This window comes from Polyodon spathula, chromosome 12 (genome assembly GCF_017654505.1).
Source record: "Polyodon spathula isolate WHYD16114869_AA chromosome 12, ASM1765450v1, whole genome shotgun sequence".
Taxonomy (NCBI): Eukaryota; Metazoa; Chordata; class Actinopteri; order Acipenseriformes; family Polyodontidae; genus Polyodon; species Polyodon spathula.
The window spans coordinates 17938749-17957465 of NC_054545.1; the positions used below are offsets into that span (position 1 = coordinate 17938749).

The 18717-nt window shown below is 41.0% G+C and overlaps 1 protein-coding gene across 1 annotated transcript; it reads right to left on the reverse strand.

The window, feature by feature from the left end:
* Nucleotides 1–7355: 7355 nt before the first annotated feature.
* LOC121324795 (serine/arginine-rich splicing factor 5-like) lies at nucleotides 7356–17486 on the reverse strand. The gene is made up of 8 exons (XM_041266976.1): nucleotides 17389–17486; nucleotides 13869–14008; nucleotides 13478–13548; nucleotides 12991–13107; nucleotides 12755–12824; nucleotides 8759–8832; nucleotides 8327–8434; nucleotides 7356–7999 (listed from the first exon to the last, which is right to left on the reverse strand). The coding sequence occupies exons 2-8, from the start codon at nucleotides 13992–13994 to the stop codon at nucleotides 7687–7689; spliced, it is 879 nt and encodes a 292-aa protein (XP_041122910.1). The 5' UTR covers nucleotides 13995–14008; nucleotides 17389–17486; the 3' UTR covers nucleotides 7356–7686.
* Between the last annotated feature and the right edge of the window lie 1231 nt (nucleotides 17487–18717).

Below are 18717 nucleotides of genomic sequence, written 5' to 3' on the forward strand. Positions count from 1 at the left end.
AGTATATCTTGCACTGGGTTTCATCCATAGTGGCAGGTAGATGAAAAATCTCTCTTTTGGGTGTTGATTGTTTGAACTTCACTGTGAAGTGTTTATTTCAGTGGATAATAATCTCCAAAGAAGAAAGTAGCTTGTGTGTGCCTAAGTTTAATTTCTGATTTTAATCTAAAAAAATCTGAGAGAACATTATAGACTACTACATGTTAGATGGCATGTATTACTCATTTTTGGATAATTCAGAAGGTAATATATTTCCTATTAAGGGGAAATGGTACTGAAAATACTAACCTGAAATGTAGCCGTCAGTGAGACCGACTAAGCAGCACCTCACATTCAGGCTTGATTAAAATTCAGGAACTGGAGGGAACTGAATGTATTAAAATAATGTAAGCAGTAAAAGCTGAACAAAAAATAACATAATGGCACATTGTTGAAGTAGTGCAGCTGTAATTGTAGAGATATTTATAGTAGGCTACTGTACGAGGAGTTTATTTGAATTAATTTAAATATTTTAAATTAATAGGACCTGTGTTTGTCACTGCATGGTAAAAGTGATAAGTGCCTTGATGTTGCACTAATCTTCAAGCTTCTAGTCTCCTATAGACTGTTTGTCATGGTCATGTCTTTTTTTGTCATACTGAAGGCTCTAGTTTTGAAATTCCAGCCGAGGCGGAAGATGCATGTTACTGACAGGCTTGTGATAAAATTTTTTATTTCTACTCCATTCCTAACAGATGGATTGATTTGTTGTAAACCAACAGGCACGTAGATCTGGCTAGTTAATTTGATTGTGACGACAAAGCCATTGCATTGCAATGGAAGCGCAGTATAAAAGGAGTTTTAATGCAATAGACTTTCATGCCTTCTATGTATTGTAGCTCCAGAGCCCCGGGTTCCATCTGGATCTTTGCTCTTTCTACCTAGGCTGTAAATAAAAGATGAGATTAATTTATGACATGCAAAATTACAGAGCAAGTGACCCACATCTACCATATGTACTAAGTGCAAGAGGGCAGGCTCCTCCAATATATACCGATAGCTGCACACGGTTCTCTTGATTCTGTGTATGTAAGAGTGACATCGGTACTTGAAGACAGACGGACGATCAGATCTTTATATTCCCACATTCTGATATGAACTTGTTCTAAAGAATGTCCTCAACAAGTTTCCTTACAATTTGTTATGCAGTTAAAATAAAAGTATAGAAAATCACAAATATCAATGAAATACCAAATCCTCCAGCACAATTTACACACACATTTTATATATATATATATATATATATATATATATATATATATACATACACACACACCACACACAGTGGCTCTGGAAAGTATTCACCCCCCTTGGACTTCTCCACATTTTATTATGTTTCAACATGGAATCAAAATGGATTTAATTAGGAGTTTTAGCCGCTGATAAACACAAAAAAAGTGTAATGTCAAAGTAAAAAATAAAATCTACAAATTGTTCTAAATTAATTACAAATATAAAACAGAAAATAATTGATTGCATAAGTACTCAACCCCTTTGCTATGACACACCTAAATAAGCTCTGGTGCAACCAATTGTCTTTAGAAGTCACATAATTAGTTGAATGGAGGCCATCTGTGTGCAATTAAGATGTTTCACATGATTTCAGGTTAAATACACCTGTCTCTGGGAGGTCCCACAGTTGGTTAGTACATTTCCTAAAACTACATGAAGACGAAGGAACATTCAAAGCAAATCCGGAATAAGGTTCTTCAAAAGCACCAGTGGGGTAGAATATAAGAACATTTTCAAGGCATTGAATATCCCCCAGAGCACAGTGAAGTCCATTATTAAGAAATGGAGAGAATATGGCACAACTGTGAATCTGTCTAGAACAGGCTGTCCTCAAAAACCGAGTATCCGGGTGAGAAGGGCACTAGTCAGGGAGGCCACCAAGAGGCCTATGGTAACTCTAAAGGAGTTACAGTCTTCCACAGCTGAGCTGGGAGACACTGCATACGATAACAGTAGCCCAGGTTCTTCACAAAACTGGTCTTTATGGGAGAGTGGCAAAAAGAAAGCCATTGTTGAAAAAAACTCATACCAGATCTCGGGTAGAGTTTGCTAGAAGGCATATGGAAGACTCTGAGACCAAGTGGAAGAAGATTCTATGGTCTGATGAGACCAAAATAGAGTTTTTGGCCTCAACACTAAGTGCTATGTTTGGTGCAAGCCTAATACCGCACATCATCCTGAGAACACCATCCCTACAGTGAAGCATGGTGTTGGCAGCAGCATGCTATGGGGATGCTTCTCTGTGTCAGGGCCTAGAAAGCTTGTGAAGATAGAGGGCAAAATGGATGCAGCAAAGTACAGCAGAGAAATCCTGGAGGAAAACCTGTAGAAGTCTGCAAGAGACTTGGGACTTGGGAGAAGATTCATCTTCCAGCAGGAAAATGACCCCAAACATACAGCCAAAGCTACACTGGAGTGGCTTAAAAACAAAAAGGTCAATGTCCGGACCTCAATCCAATTGAGAATATGTGGAGGGTTGAAAATTGCTGTTCACCAAAGGTCCCCATCCAACTTGACGGAGCTTGAGCAATTTTGCAGTGTCCAGATGTGCAAAGCTGGTAGAGACTTAGCCAAATAGACTCATGGCTGTAATTGCTGCCAAAGGTGCCTCTATCAAATATTGGCTCAAGGGGGTGAATGCTTATGCAATCAGTTATTTTCTGTTTCATATTTATAATTAATTTAGAACAATGTGTGGATTTCATTTTTCATTTTAACATTATGGACTTTTTTTGTGTTGATAGGTGGCAAAAAACCCTAATTAAATCAATTTTGATTCCATGTTGTAACACAATAAAATGTGGAAAAGTCCAAGAGGGGTGAATACTTTTGAGAGCCACTGTGTGTGTGTGTGTGTGTGTGTGTATATATATATATATATATATATATATATATATATATATATATATATATATATATATATATACACACACATACACTGAGTGTACAAAACATTAGGAACACCTTCCTAATATTGAGTTGCACCCCCTTTTGCCCTCAGAATAGCCTCAGTTCGCCTGGGCATGGACTACAAGGTGTCGAAAGCGTTGCACAGGGATGCTGGCCCATGTTGACTCCAATGCTTCCCACAGTTGTGTTAAGTTGGCTGGTAGCGGATCTCTTTTCCGAATAGCTTCTTCCACCTCATCCGACAGCTGCTCAATTGGATTGAGTTCTGGTAACTGGGCAGGCCACTGCAGTAAGTTAAATTCACTGTCATGTTCATGGAACCATTCCTGGACAATCCTAGCCTTGTGGCATGGGGCATTATCCTGCTGAAAAAATCCATTAGCAGATGGATACATTGGCAATGATGTTCAGATAGCCTGTGGCATTCATATATTGCTCCACTTTTATCAAGGGGCCCAGTGTGTGCCATGAAAACACACCCCACACCACCACCAACAGCCTGCAATGCTGACACGCGGCATGATGGATGCATGTACTCATGTGGTTTTCTCTATACCCTAGTCCTCCCATCAGCGTGAAACAGCAGGAACCGGGATTCATCAGACCAGGCAATTTTTTTCCAGTCCTCCAGTGTCGAATGTTTTCGTTCCTTAGCCAACTGCAACCGCAGTTTCTTGTGTTTTGCTGAAAGAAGTGGAACTCTGTTAGGTCGTCGGCTGCCATACCCCATTCATATCAAGGTACGACGAGCTGTGCATTCTTTTATGGGTCTTTCGGCACCAATGTTGTACTTGACTAACTGTAGCCCGTCTGTTGCTCTGCACAATCTGTGTCTGCCTCCTTTGGCCTCTTTCATCAATGAGCCATTTTCGACCACTGGCCTGCCGTTGGCTAGATGTCCTTTGGTTGGTGGACCATCCTTGATACACACAGGAAACTGTTGAGCGTGAAAAACCCAGCAGCGTTGCAATTCTTGACACACTCAAACCGGCACGCCTGGTACCTACTGCCATACCCCGTTCAAAGGCACTTAAATCTTTTGTGTTCCCCATTTACCCCCTGAATGGCACACATACACAATCCATGTCTCAATTGTGTCAAGGCTTAAAAATCCTTCTTTAACCTGTCTTCCCTTCATCTACATGGATTGAAGAGGATTTAATAGGTTACATCAATAAGGAATCATAGCTTTCACCAGGATTCACCTCGTCAGTATTTCATGGAAAGAGCAGGTGTTCCTAATGTTTTGTACACTCAGTGTATATTGTGAGCTGGTGGGTGCACACAGAGAAAACAGACAGTGGTTTCCAAAATAAAGCAAGTTTTTTATTGAAGTCCACAAGGCATTCAATAAGGCTCGCTCTTAAACTGAACTGCCAGCTGCATTGACAAGACGTGTCCAAAAAGAAAATAAGAGTTCAAACAAAACAAAACCAAAAGAATGCCGATGTAAACCAACTGAACCAATAACCACGTCCAGTTGGTGAATAAGTAATTCCACCTGGGAGTTTTTTTTTTTAGCTTGCTTGGCTTCTTTAGGAAACCCTTCTCCTACCCTTGTTCAGCAGTCCAGTCCTTTGTGAGTCCCAGCAGCGGACAGGCCATTCCTTGTAGCTCCTGTAGAGAACAGGGAATCGCAGATACAAAGAACCACAGCGTTATCCCACACGGATTCCAGTTATTCCATTCAGGCTCTTGTTTAGATAAACCCAGAATGTTCTCAGGTTGGAAAACAAAACAACCAACCCCCCATACTGGCGGTACATGCTCTCTTTAACCAGCCAGGCATTGTGCTGTTACAGGCTACAGGAGTGGGCCAGTTAACGCTAATATAATCTAACAATGGTGAAACCATAACCACCTACCTAACCACACCTGCAGCCTGTTAGCCCGTTAACTCCTTGACATTCTGGCAGGCACGTATGCTGCCCACAGGTCTATCGGATCGTTACTGGCAACACCTGTGGGCTCGTATCAAGCTTGCCATGTATGCCTCCTGGTGGTGAACTTGAGCTGGCTCACAGTGTGTGTGTGTGTGTGTGTGTGTGTGTGTGTGTGTGTGTGTATATATATATATATATATATATATATATATATATATATATATATGTGTGTGTGTGTGTGTGTGTGTGTGTCAGTTATGAATGCTGTTGTTTATATTTCTCTAAAGTGTGTGCGTCTTTGGGGGGTGTGGGGGGTGGTAATAACGGGTTTGATTGATTGATTGATTGATTGCTTATGCTTTGAATCTACAGTACAGAGTTGTTAAGAGCTTATGCTCCTGCTAGTCACGCAGTAAGCACTCAATAGGTCAAGCTTGGGGTGAGGCGTATTCAACAATATGATAATTTCTAACTGATGCAATGGTGCAGACACTCCTTTTATTTCAAGTTTAACTTAAGCTAGGCCTTTAGCAGGGCTTGTTTTAAATTTGTTTTTTTACAGTTGGTTATAAAATCACTGGTGGAGTTAATGGCTGGCAGTACTTGGTCAGACTTGTTAAATCATTAAAATAGACCATAGGACTGAGGTTTAACTACTGCATACTGTGTGTGTTGTACTGTAACAGGGTGAAGTCTATGCTGGCTGTCTGACGCATGCATGATCCCGCAGGAGGAGCTTGGGAGCCTAGTGGGCCTCGCCTGTCGATCATGGCAGTGACATGGGAAGGGTGTGTTGCCTCTCCTGCTCTCTGAGTGGTTGGGAAGCGGGCCTTGGGGGGTCGCTCGACCAATAAAAGAATGCCTTTGCGACTCACTCGCTCTTGCCCCTTTTAGAAGACGCACAGTGATGCAGGGTGTCTGACCAAGCCGGTGTAAACAAACCTGGAGAGAGAATACCAGCGGCTGGAGAGAAAGCACGAACCAAGCAAGGAAAACAGTTATTTATTTACATACCCGAGGGACGTGGAGATAGATAGGGAAACCCCTGTAAATGTATAGAGAGGGAGTAGCAAAGGGTGTAGCAGCGGTGGGGGGCGCTGCAGGACATAGCCACTTTATTTTGTAGTTTTGTTAAGTTTATTTTCTCTTTTTCTTTTTGTTGTTTGTATTATTATTTGAAGCACCTGTGTGTATGTGCATTCAGTATTCAGCTTCTTTTACCGTTGGTGGTATTGGAGTAAACCAGCAGCACAGTGCCATCTTGTGGTAATATTAATAAAGTGGACCACAGCGGTGTGTTTCCAATTGCAACTTCTGTTTTGTGTGTCAGTGAATTCCCCACACCATCCCCTATTTAATTATATAGTCTACACTTGCCCCCACTGTGTTTAACTCTGGCCAGGCAGTGATTGGAATCTGTAATGTAAAGAGCAGTTTCAGTGCTGCTGTCCTTAATGTCTCCAGCAGGGGGATCAGTATTCATTAAGTAGTTTTATTGTCTTGATGCAACAAATGTCAGGAATCTTGCCCAAAGCTCTGGTGGTCAAATGCCAGGGAGTGGTGATGGCCATAAATAAGTTATTTATCATTTGTGTCAAAACGTCAAATTAATTAACCCTTTCTTTGATTGGAATGCTATTGTCTGAAAATCTCCACTCACTGTTATGTTTCCCTAAATATATATATATATATATAATGTGTGTGTGTTAAAACACCAATAACTCACTGTAACAGGGATGTTGCAGGGGACCCCTGCATGTGAAAATGTGTTTGCATTTTTGTAATTATTTCTTTGCTAGTGGGCACTCGATTGGGACTTGCTGTCTGCTGTGTTTGGTTGAGGGGGAAAGGCAGTAAGTGAATGGCTCTGCTAATCCCTGACCCCTAGGTGGACGTGTCCCAACTGAGTGTCCACTTCCTTAAAAACACCCGGTCACACTTGGTCGAGGCTGCTGCAAGGCCATGAAACTGTGTTACAGAGGTCTGGAATCCCGCTGGAGACTGCTGACTACTGCATGTGTTAACCAGGGTCAGGGTTCCATCATTCACACAATAAGAAACTGCAGCCGCTGGCGGTCATGTGTATACCGGGGCATGGTAGGAACGGAGCTTTGTTTCAGGCAACAACAGCCTACAGTACAGAGGTGTATTCCAGCAGGACCTCCTGTTTAGGGGAGTAGGGCTAGCAGTTTTTACGGCACCTTTTATTTGTAGTTTTTTGTACTGCGTTTTATTTTCTTTTGCACAGCTTGCTGTATGTGTCCTTTGTGCGTTACCATCGCTGGTAACGTCACAGCCCGTTTTGTTTCCTTTCATTTTCTTTTGTATTAATAAATCCTGCGTGCCTGTAGGGCATAGCAAACGCATCAATCCTGTGTCTCTCCACTCACTCATTGGCATACCCATGCACATGACAAATACCGTCACACTCACTGTAAAATAGAAAACCAGTCCACCTGCCATAGCAAACATCCATGTATGAAATTAAAATTACAAGACAATGAGAAACTATGAAGGTGTGGAAATTTTATTTAAAAACAAAACAAAAACACACCTCTTTAGGAAACATTGGCTATTGCAATCCCATACATGCTGCAGAGGGCAGGTGTTGGAGATCCAAACATTATGGATGGATAACTATAGTTTTCAAATGAAAATATTTAATAAAAATAAAGTTATGCAGTTTGTGTAAAAACAGCATCTACTGTGGCTTTCTATTACGCAACCGACAATAAATCACACCAGCAGCAGTTGCTTTAACAGCTGGGACTGCAATTCTAACCAGACACGAGACCCGTAGCCACATCTATAGATACAGCAGGTGCAGGCAGGGAGACGGCTCTCAGTGCTGGCTCTCAGCCGAGGGGGACCTGGATCTGGACTGCCTCTTCGGCACTGGAGGGGATCGGGAGTGGGATCGAGACTTGGAGCGAGAGCGAGAGTGGGATCGAGACTTGGAGCGAGAGGGGGAGCGGGAGGGGGAGCGCGGGGCAGCCCGAGGAAGGGGTTTCCTCTCTGGACTGTGGCTGACCGAGCGGGACCTGGTACGGCTGCGATTCCTGCTTCGGCTCCTGCTCGGGGATTTGGAACGGCTCCTGGATCGGGAACGACTGCGAGACCTGGTGTAACTCCTGGAGCGGGAGCGGCTTCGGCTCCTAAAACAAACATTTCACATTTACATTAGATCCACACATTTTAAAAAGAGTATTTAAGTTCAGTTTAAATATACAAGTTTCAACTTGCTTTAAACACCAACTTGTATTATCTAGAGGACCAAAGTGACGTCTGCTGTATCCATAAAGGTAAAAGCTGGAAGTGTGCAACTATAGGCATAAAGTTTGTCTACTTTATTAAGTATTTAGTTAGAAACTGTATACAAAATACATGCTCGGAACTAGTAGGGGGAGGGAGATTGAGTAACAGTAAACCAAGTACAGCATACCTGGCGCACTACCCTTTTTACAAAACATGTATATACTTACTTCCTCTTGCGATCCTCAGTCAGTCTGAGTTTGCGTCCGTTAAGTTCAGTCCCATCTAGTTTATCAATTGCGTTCTTCATATCGCGGCGTGAAGCAAATTCCACCACTCTGGAAAACAAACAGAAACACACATATATTAGACAGGGATTACAGGGAGACCTACAGGCTTTACTGACAATAGCACAGCTGAACCCCTTCATTCCCTATTTACATCACCTCCTGCACAAAGAGAAAATAACAAAGCTGATGGCACAAGACCACGGGAATATAATGTGTACAGTAACATTCAATGCTTATCATGGAGAAGCGAATAATCAATTAATCTCTGTTCATGACTGCAAAGTAGTCTACTTCACCAATAATCGTTGCAGCACTAGCTGAAACCAGTTCTAGTATGCAATACATTGTGGCCTGGTTTGTACAGGAATTTACCCTTCGTTCTTGTTGGATCTGTGTGCATCCACAAATGTGACTTCACCAACCTTCCTCATCATATCCTTCAGATCCTAGGTTGTAAATAAGAAAAAAGAGATGTTACAAAAACACAAATCAGCAAGAGAAATCTCTTATTTGAAGGTTACAATTTTAGAATGTACATTAGAGCTCTTAAACACATAACAAGATAATGTATACCAAAGATTTGTGTCTGCACTATAAAAGAAAAAAAAAGTGCAGGCCCCAAAGCCAACAGTAGCAGTGATAATACTTGAAGCCCCCCCCCCCCCCCCCGCCAAAAAAAAAAGGGTTGTTGGTAAGGAACAATGGAGATTTAGGGATAAAACTTCAACCTTCTCCACAGCCTGTGCTGCATTAATGGACACCAACAGCAGAGTCACGGATCAGCCACTCAGACTGAATGCCCAGTTGTTGTGCATTACCTGGAAACCCCACCCCAACAGGTAGCGGCTAGATCCAAACCCATGGCCGTCTGATGAATATTTTGAAAGTGGTAAATCCTTTAGAGTTATGAGCTGCAACTCTGTATCCAGTCACTACTTTCAGAAGACTACAGCACACTGCCTTGGCAGCATTCCAGGCATTATTTTATTTTTTAAGAGATTCCTCTTTTAAAGATTGGGGTGGATTATCCATGTAGGATTATTGGCAGTCCACGACAGTAAAATCACTGGATTACACAAGTAGCCGACTTAACCCTTCTGTTACAGTGCCACTAGAAATCATTCATATATGAATGATAATGTAATGGTGATGTCAGACACACATTTTTTATCTTTTTAAACGACCATCGGTTGCTTACTAAATGAATGACCTCTCCAAAGACTCCAACAACCAATGGTTTTACGTACTTTCAAAAGTAAAAGTTAAGACAGAAAGCTAGCTTTTTTCTTTTTGTGTCTGGAGATTCAGCAACAAGATTCGGCACAAGCTTACGAGAAATCATACTAAATCATCCAAAATGTTTATAAATCCAAAAATAAATGAACTAAATATTAACTGTAGTGAAATATTCACAGGATAAACTTCAGGGATGACAAACTACCAGGCCTGAAGAGATGCATTTTATACTGAGCATCAAAAGAAATTTATCACTATTATGACATGTATTTTCAGGCGGCAAAAAAATAAGGTATATAAATGATGGACATTGATAAAATATTTTTGGTTTCTTTTTAAATCACTCAATCATTCATCCTTGACCATGACACGCTTGAGTGACTATGACTGAAACATATGCACTTAATCACCTAATTAGCGGCACTGTTGATTGGACGTTGATCGGAGCGATTTCAGCTGATGAACTGCAAGCTTCAATAAAAGCAATAAAGAATTACAGAAAAACACCAATATGCCACATCTGTCAAGAGAGCAGCACCTTTGTGCAAATCGGCATGTTGGACTAGGGCAGCGTGCTGTGGCTAGCCGTCTTGGTTGCTCACAGCCAGCAATTTCAAACCTGGTGAAATGGTATAACCAGAGACACTCTGGTGACAGGCCACAAACTGGGAGACCAAGAGTCACAATACCTGCCCAAGATCGACAGATCATTTTGCAGCATCTTCACTGTCGTTTTCACACTGCTAGCCGAACAGCAAGGCGGTTACACAGTCATCATCTACAGGCCAGACAACCATACAGTGGTCCAGTGCTCAGCAATGTGCACCGTCGCAACATGATGAGGTGGTGCCAACAACACCTTAAGTGGAACCAGGTCCTCTTCAGTGACAAATCGAGATTCTAAATCGACTGCCCTGATGGACATCAGCGAGTATGGCGTAGACGTGAACGATACGCAAATTGCTTTGCGCGAGAGACCAATCGGTGGGGAGGTCCAAGTGTGATGGTCTGGGCAGGAGCATCTAGTCGCTACAGAACTCCGCTGGTAGTGACTGATGGCAAAATAACTGCACAGCGATATGCTGACCAAGTCCTTAGGCCTCACTTGGTGCCCTTCTTGCAAGCCCATCCTAATGTGACAACATTCCAGCAAAACAACGCACATCCACATGTTGCTCATGTCACGACAGCTTTCTTGCAGAATGCAAACGTGAGAGTCATGCCATGGACACCTTATTCCCCAGACCTGAGCCCAATTGCACATTTGTGGGATGAACTTGGCCGACGTGTGGCTTCTAGGGTTCGGAGAATCACGTCTAGTTCATTTTATCCAAATATGAGTGATACGTTTCTTTAGATGCTCCAATATAAGTGATGTTTCTTTTGATGCTCAATGTATTATGAGGTGCAGCACTTCAGTATCTTAGGTTTTGATTACTGTATATACCATGTTTTTAAAAGTGCAGCATTACCGAGAGCAGACTAAATTGCTTTACATAACCAAGAATGCTTAATGACTCGAAAGATATATTCTTTACAGAACATGTTGATGAGTTGACAGATCAATCTGATGGCGAACTTCTTCACATTAGGCATGCGGTCACACAATTTGGTGTAAAATGAAAACCAGACATGTACTTCTAACATTCTTCATGATCCTAGTTCCTGAGAGATGTGGCTTTCACTGATACTTTTACAGTTATTAGGTAGATCACTAAATTACACGTATGCAGAGTGCCAGTACGACGTACTCATCTTCTATTCTCTCCCATTCTCAAGTTTGGCAACTGCGCTCTCCATGTAGCTGAACAGCAAATCATGGGAACCAGCTGCTTGAGCGGATTACTAACAGTACAATCCGGCTCCACAGTGCAACTGCTACTTCCAAACTGTTAGGTGCTGGCTTTTGGTTACGGCTTAAGAAACAAGTAAAAGGTGAGGGATAAAGGAAATAGCTTAAAAGGGCACAGTTCAAGCATGGATGCCTGAAATCCTGACAAAAACACTGCAGGCAAATACCCATCTTTCACCCTCCCAAATTCAAGTGTATTCAACTTGCATCTACTGAGAGAAAGCCCTCCTCCCACCCCAATCACATTAGCTAGTGCGCTACTTACCATTCAGAACCCAGGGCGGACCTTAAGCAAAGAGCCACTTGTCCAAATAGCAATGGGACCAAGCCTTGTATAGCCTTTGAGAAAGGGATGTGGCTTTGGGTTTCGGAATCCACCTTCCACAAGAAAGGAACCACCAGAGTAAGGAGGCTCCAACCGTTAACACCCCCTTCCGCCAGCAACAGAAAAAAAAACCAAACGGGGAAGAAAAAAAAACCTGCAGCCAGGGAAGCCAGACCACAGACCCTCCAGATTGCAGCTATGGACCTCCTAAGGCTGACCTGCGCTAGACCACTTTCACCCGCTAGGGGGCCCCAGCCAAGATATAGACCACGGCAACTGTGTGTAGGGAGAGGCACCAAATGGACACTATTCAGCACACACAACAGCAGATGGCGCTAATCACAACCCCCCCCCCCCCCCCCCCCCCCCCCCCCTCACAGTCCCATAAGGGAGGGGGGAATGCAACACCACTCAGGAGATACCAGATAAGAGCAGCTGTTAAAAAAAGAAGGTTTAAGACGTACTTGGTTAGAAGCTCAGAAATAAAATGGATTGTTTAGATCTACAAAACTTGACAAAAAAAGCTGTAGTAAATAAAATAAAATTATTGCATAGTATACTGAAGCTTCAGTCATCTTTCAAATCTCAGTTTTAACCAACATCCCAGGTATAAAACTTTAAGGTAAGGGGAGGGGTAGAGAGTATAAACTGACAAGTGGATTTAATTATTAGACAAAGAGATCTGATCAATCTGATGAAGTCTGAATAATGAATCCAGAAGAGAGCACCAACAAGGAGCACTGCATACACTTTCATGGCTTGGCTGGGTAAGGGTGTGCCTACATATTCCTGGTTCCAACAGGGTTTATAGAATTTAGTTTGTCTTATCTCTCAAGGTGTTCTGTTTTTAACCTGTGTTTTATCAATGGGATGGCGGTTTCATGCCAAAAAACAAAATCAGCATCAGAACAAGTTCAGCTGGAAAATTAAATGAAACTTAGATCAGTGCTCTAACCTGCCAACTTATCCGGGACGAGAGGTTCTCAACAATGATTCTGTGCTCTGTGCGCACAGGAGGACCATACCTGCAAGACAAAGTATACACTTAAGGCTGCTACAAAAGCATGCATGTTTGTCAAAGTGCATTTCAGCGTTTGTTAAGGTAAATAAGACCTGTCTGCATTTTTTCCCAGCTGTGCTTTACAGTTATAATTTTACAGAAAAGCCAGGTACATGCAAGTATAACCTTACATTGAGCCACGAGTCTGACGATAGCTGCTAAACCGTGGAGAGAACCTTCCACCTCCTCCTCCTCCAGCTCCTCCACCTCCTCTCCCTCTGGGAGAGCGGGCATGCTCGATTGTGACCCTGCATAGCAACCAAACAAGAGTTAGTCTCATCATACTCAATATATCACAGCCAATACATTGAAGCGAATAGTGTATCTTCATTCTATGGGTGGTGTCCATGTGATAACTTAGGGGGTACTTTTAAAGTTCAGTAGTAGGTTTAGTAAATTTGATAGTAATGGAATAAGCAAAGAATACACTTTAAAAAATGAGTTACTTTAAAGAATTTGTACTGGAATGAAAACCAATCCTCAGTGCCTAGGGCAATTTAACTGATCCACTCAGGCCCCATTTGGTTATTTTGTGGGGCTAGAGTTAACCGAAACAGTACACTTTATGGTTGTTTAAAGACTAACATCATGCCTTAGCCTTACAAATCTATGTATTACCTTTCATTGCACAATTCTTTCCCATTCAGTTCATAGACTGCATCATCAGCATCTCTGTGGTCATCAAACTCCTGTATAACAAGCAGTCAGGCATCACTAACAATGGAAATTTAGTGGAAAAAAGTTGCTGGGCATGTGGTGTACATAGGTTTGCAACATAGCTATAGATATCTTTGAGGCATCTGAACATGAAAAATTCAGCAGCAAACACATCAAGACCCAGTCTCCAGGAAACAACATCTGAAACCTGCTAAAAGACTTAATCAAATAATGTTAAACATGTATGCTACAATGGGTAGTGTCCCATTACATTTAACATGTTTTCTCTGGTATATAATGTGTCTATGCACTTCTAAAGTTCAATAGCAATGCACAGACTAAAGACACTTACCACAAAGCCAAAGCCGTTTTTTAGATTGATCTCCCGAATGTGCCCGAATCCTCTGAAAAACTTCTCTACGTCCCTCTCTCTGGCGTGGGGGCTCAGCCGACCGATGAACACTCGACACCCGCTCATTTTCAAACGCTTCACTGTGGAAAACACAACCAGGAATATAGAAATCAATTTACTTCTGAGAGCTTCCTTGTCTAAATTTCATTTTAAAAAGCTGCCTTGGCGTAATGTAGTACACAAACATTGCAATTTTCAAACAGGAAATAAATGTAAAATTGCGTTTGTGGTAACATGCACACAAAAAACTCTTTTAATCAATTTTAGCTAATGAAGGTAGCATCGCCCCAACATCGGGAAGTGCTGCGTTAAGCCAAGTTTGGACTTACCAACGTCAGTACAGGGGTAGTGGTCCTCAATGAAAGCAACTTACAGCTCCACGTAGAAATATAGTACACTACCACTACTGGCACTATTAAAGCCTAACTAGACAACAGCACGACGACCGCTAACTACAGATCATGAACAAGGATGCCTTTCTTATCCAGCCAACACTTCCTAAAGGTTTCAACATCCCTCCCCTTGATTCCTTCTCCCATCGGGTAAGGTACAAATAGAAAATGCTGCCACATTTTTGCTCATTAAGCTTTAATAGGTAATTGTAACAACAGCAAAGTAAGAAACACAAATTATGAATTTATTTATGAAATACAGGTGAAAACATAAGAAACATTAGAACATAAAGTTTACAAACGAGAGGAGGCCATTCGGCCCATCTTGCTCGTTTGGTTGTTAGTAGCTTATTGATCCCAGAATCTCATCAAGCAGCTTCTTGAAGGATCCCAGGGTGTCAGCTTCAACAACATTACTGGGGAGTTGGTTCCAGACCCTCACGATTCTCTGCGTAAAAAAGTGCTTCCTATTTTCTGTTCTGAATGCCCCTTTGTCTAATCTCCATTTGTGACTCCTGGTCCTTGTTTCTTTTTTCAGGCAGAAAAAAGGCACTGTCAATACCTTTTAGAATTTTGAATGCTTGATTTATGTCGCCGCGTAGTCTTCTTTGTTCAAGACCAAATAGATTAAATTCTTTTAGCCTGTCTGCATATGACATGCCTTTTAAACCCGGAATAATTCTGGTCACTCTTCTTTGCACTCTTTCTAGAGCAGCAATATCCTTTTTGTAGCGAGGTGACCAGAACTGAACACAATATTCAAGATAAGATCTTACTAATGCATTGTACCGTTTTAACATTGCTTCTCGATTTAAATTCAACACTTTTCACAATGTATCCGAGCATCTTGTTGGCCTTTTTTATAGCTTCCCCACATTGTCTACATGAAGACATTTCTGAGTCAACAAAAACTCCTAGGTTTTTTTCAGAGTCCTTCTTTAATTTCAATATCTCCCATATGATATTTATAATGCACATTTTTATTTCCTGCGTGCAGTACCTTACACTTTTCTCTATTGAATGTCATTTGCCATGTGTCTGCCCGGTTCTGAATCTTGTCTAGATCATTTTGAATGGCCTTTCCTGTTGCAACAGTGTTGGCCACTCCTCCTATTTTTGTGTCGTCTGCGAATTTGACAAGTTTGCTTACTATACCAGAATTATCTATTATCGATGTTGCGTCCTCAAAAAAATCAAGCAGGTTAGTTAGACACGATCTTCCTTTCCTAAAACCATGTTGACTGTCTCCCAGGATACTGTTACCATACAGGTAATTTTCCATTTTGGATCTTATAGTTTCCATAAGTTTGCATATAATAGAAGTCAGGCTTACTGGTCTGTAGTTACCTGGTTCAGTTTTGTTTCCCTTTTTGTGGATCGGTATTACATTTGCAATTTTCCAGCCTGCCAGTACCACCCGTGTCAAGAGACTGTTGCATGATCTTGGTTAACGGTTTGTAAATAACTTTTCATTTCTTTGAGTACTATTGGGAGGATCTCATCCGGCCCAGGGGATTTGTTTATTTTAAAAGCTCCTAGTTCCTTTAACACTTCTGCCTCGGTTATGCTAAAGTTATTTAAAACTGGGTAGGAACTGGTTGACATGTGGGGCATGTTGTCCATATCCTCCTTTGTAAAAATTTGGGAAAAGTAATCATTTAATATATTTGCTATTTTTTTCTTCATCTATGATTTTGCCATTTGAATCTCTTAGACGTTTAACCTCCTCTTTGAATGTTCCGTTGCTGTTGTAATATTGGAAAAACATTTTGGAATTGGTTTTAGCGCCTTTAGCAATGTTCATTTCTATGTCTCTCTTGGCCTTTCTAACTTCCTTTTTGACTTGTGTTTGCAGTTCCGTGTACTCTTTCTGTGTACTTTGTTTTTGGTCCCCTTTTAATGCTCTGTAAAGTGCCTTTTTTCACTGAATATTTTTTCTAATTGATCTATTAAACCATTTTGGCAATTTAGTTTTACATTTAGATTTGTCTACTTTAGGGATGTAATTGTTTTGTGCCCCTAGTACTACATTTTTGAAAAACAGCCATCCTTTTTCTGTGGATGTTTTCTCTATTTTACTCCAATCTACTTCTGTTAGTCTCTGTTTCATACCTTCATAGTTTGCTTTTCTAAAATTGTAAACCTTAGCATCCTATTATTATGCCCTTTGAATTTGTGTCCGTTATTCTGACTGCCTGCATATTACCTTTCAGTTCAGGTCAGAGTCGGATGTAGTGGGGCTAAAGGGTGCAAAAAAACTTAAAACTCAACTCACACACTTAAAAACACAAAATTCCACCAAATTTCTCATCATTGACCTCTACTATATTATAGAGAAGAGAGGCAGAAAATAATTCTAGTTAGTTACAAAAATATAGTAAAACAAAATATATTGGCAACTTCAGTAACGTTTAAACACATTCATAATTTCTGTATTTTCTTCACTTTAGTTGTGCTAAAATGACCTATTAAAACTTAACGAGCACACATTTGGCAGAATGTTCTACTTTTGCGTGTGTGCGTTAGGTGTACCCTAACCCAACCAATATCAAATATTTACATTTACCAAGAAATATTACCAGACACAATGAACCCTTTATCTATATCCTGCAAACCCACTGGCAGCAGTTTTTTGGGGGGTGTCCTATTACCAGAAGGAGAAATGAAATGCTTGTCTGTGTATTTTAGAGAACGTGAATGGGTGGTTATAATGAAGCTGCTGCTGGCTGCCACGGAATCAGATTATTATTTTTTTGGTCAGTGTTTTTTCTTCGAATTGGTATGAAGAGTTATTTTACATTGTGAGGGACCTTGTGCCATCACATAATTTTGCTCTATCACACATGTGTCTATAAATCTCAAGACTGCGTGAAAACAAACAATTCGTCAGACTGCGAGCCACGCATATTTTTCACATTCAAAGTAAAATAAGCAAAACAATGTATTTCCCCGTCCCCTTGAATACTCACATCATTTTAAATAGTTTGCATATATATTACACACTCCCAACCTATCCGAATATTTAGAGTAACAGGCCTCGATTTTAAAGGCTTCTCCTCAACATTTACCTGCTTCCCTTCGGAGATCTGCTGGAAAATGGCGGCGGAGTCAGAAAGGCAACCGGAAAATGATCGCGAGCGCAGAGCGGAAGAGTCGACCCCTACCGGCGTGGAGGTGACATTGATATGGAACGTCACCTTACTGGAAAACGCGCCTTATTTAGAACACGTTTCAGACATTTAGTTAACTTTCTAATTTGATTTTGGTTGCGTTGTTACCCAGGGCTGCTGCTGTTGCTTCTCCCATTCCCCTATGCTTTTTTTTAGAAATGTGGCGATACATTTATCTTTCTACATTTGTTTTTCATTCCCTTCTACCTTTAAAATATAATTTACTGTTGTTACTTCGATTTCTATTCCCTTTAATTTTCTGTTTAATATGTTTCTTTCCTGTATATATTTAAAGTGATCATGTGGCCCCGTGTTCAGCAGGACAGTTCAGGCTTTTCAACTCACAACCCAGTGCATTCTGGTACATTTTACCTGTCTCAGGTACCAATCTTTCCTTTAAGACTACGCTTACCAGAATGCATTGGGTTTTGAGTTGAAAAGTCTACACTGTCCTGCTGAACACAGAGACATGGTCACCTTAAATATGTCGCACTGTTTCTTGTTCACCATATTATTACATAACCCCTTCTCACGGCTCCTAATCCTATAGAAATGACGATTTGTATTTCCCTACTTTTGAGTGATTTTTCTAACAAAATCTTCCCTTTCCACTGTTTTCCCTTTATGTTTGCTCTAGCCACGGGTGTTACCTACAGCTTGTTGCGCCGGCTGCTCTTGGCTGCTGTTTTTCATGTTCCCTTGTAGTCAAATATATCCCAAATGAAATTTATAATTTCTAGAAATTTCTCGAAAAAAAATAATTATAGGAAAAAATCATTGTAGCTGAAGTTTTGCTTTTGTGAATGAAGAAAAAAGTCAGAAGAAATAGATGTATACAATTATTTATTTCAGCATTTTATTTATTTATTTATTTATTTATTGTGCAAAACTCCAAAAATGCTAATTTCAAAGTATTCATTCCATGACAAGGAAAATGAAATGAATAGCTAGTTGAGGCGCCTTTAGCAATAACAACCCCTTTTAAACGATTAGGATATTTGTCAATGCGCTTTTGGCATGATTCTTTAGTGTGTTTTTTTTTTTTTTTTTTTTTTTTTACCAGTGGACAACACAAAATTGTTCCAGTTCATTCAAATTCCGAGGACTTCTCTTGCGCACAGCGTTCTTCAACTCACACAGACCTCTCAATCGGATTTACATCGGGATTACATCCCGTTCATGGTCTGCAACCCCGTTCAAATTTGCATTTTTAAGGCGCCTTTGAGC

What these genes read in the sequence shown, in the direction of transcription:
- LOC121324795 (XM_041266976.1), bottom strand. Translation starts at nt 13,994, where the DNA reads ATGAGCGGGTGTCGAGTGTTCATCGGTCGGCTGAGCCCCCACGCCAGA. An exon ending in CGTCAGACTCGTGGCTCAAT is followed by an intron (nt 12,825 to 12,990) that starts GTAAGGTTATAC and finishes TTTGTCTTGCAG; the next exon opens with GTATGGTCCTCCTGTGCGCA. An exon ending in CGTCCCGGATAAGTTGGCAG is followed by an intron (nt 8,833 to 12,754) that starts GTTAGAGCACTG and finishes TTTACAACCTAG; the next exon opens with GATCTGAAGGATATGATGAG.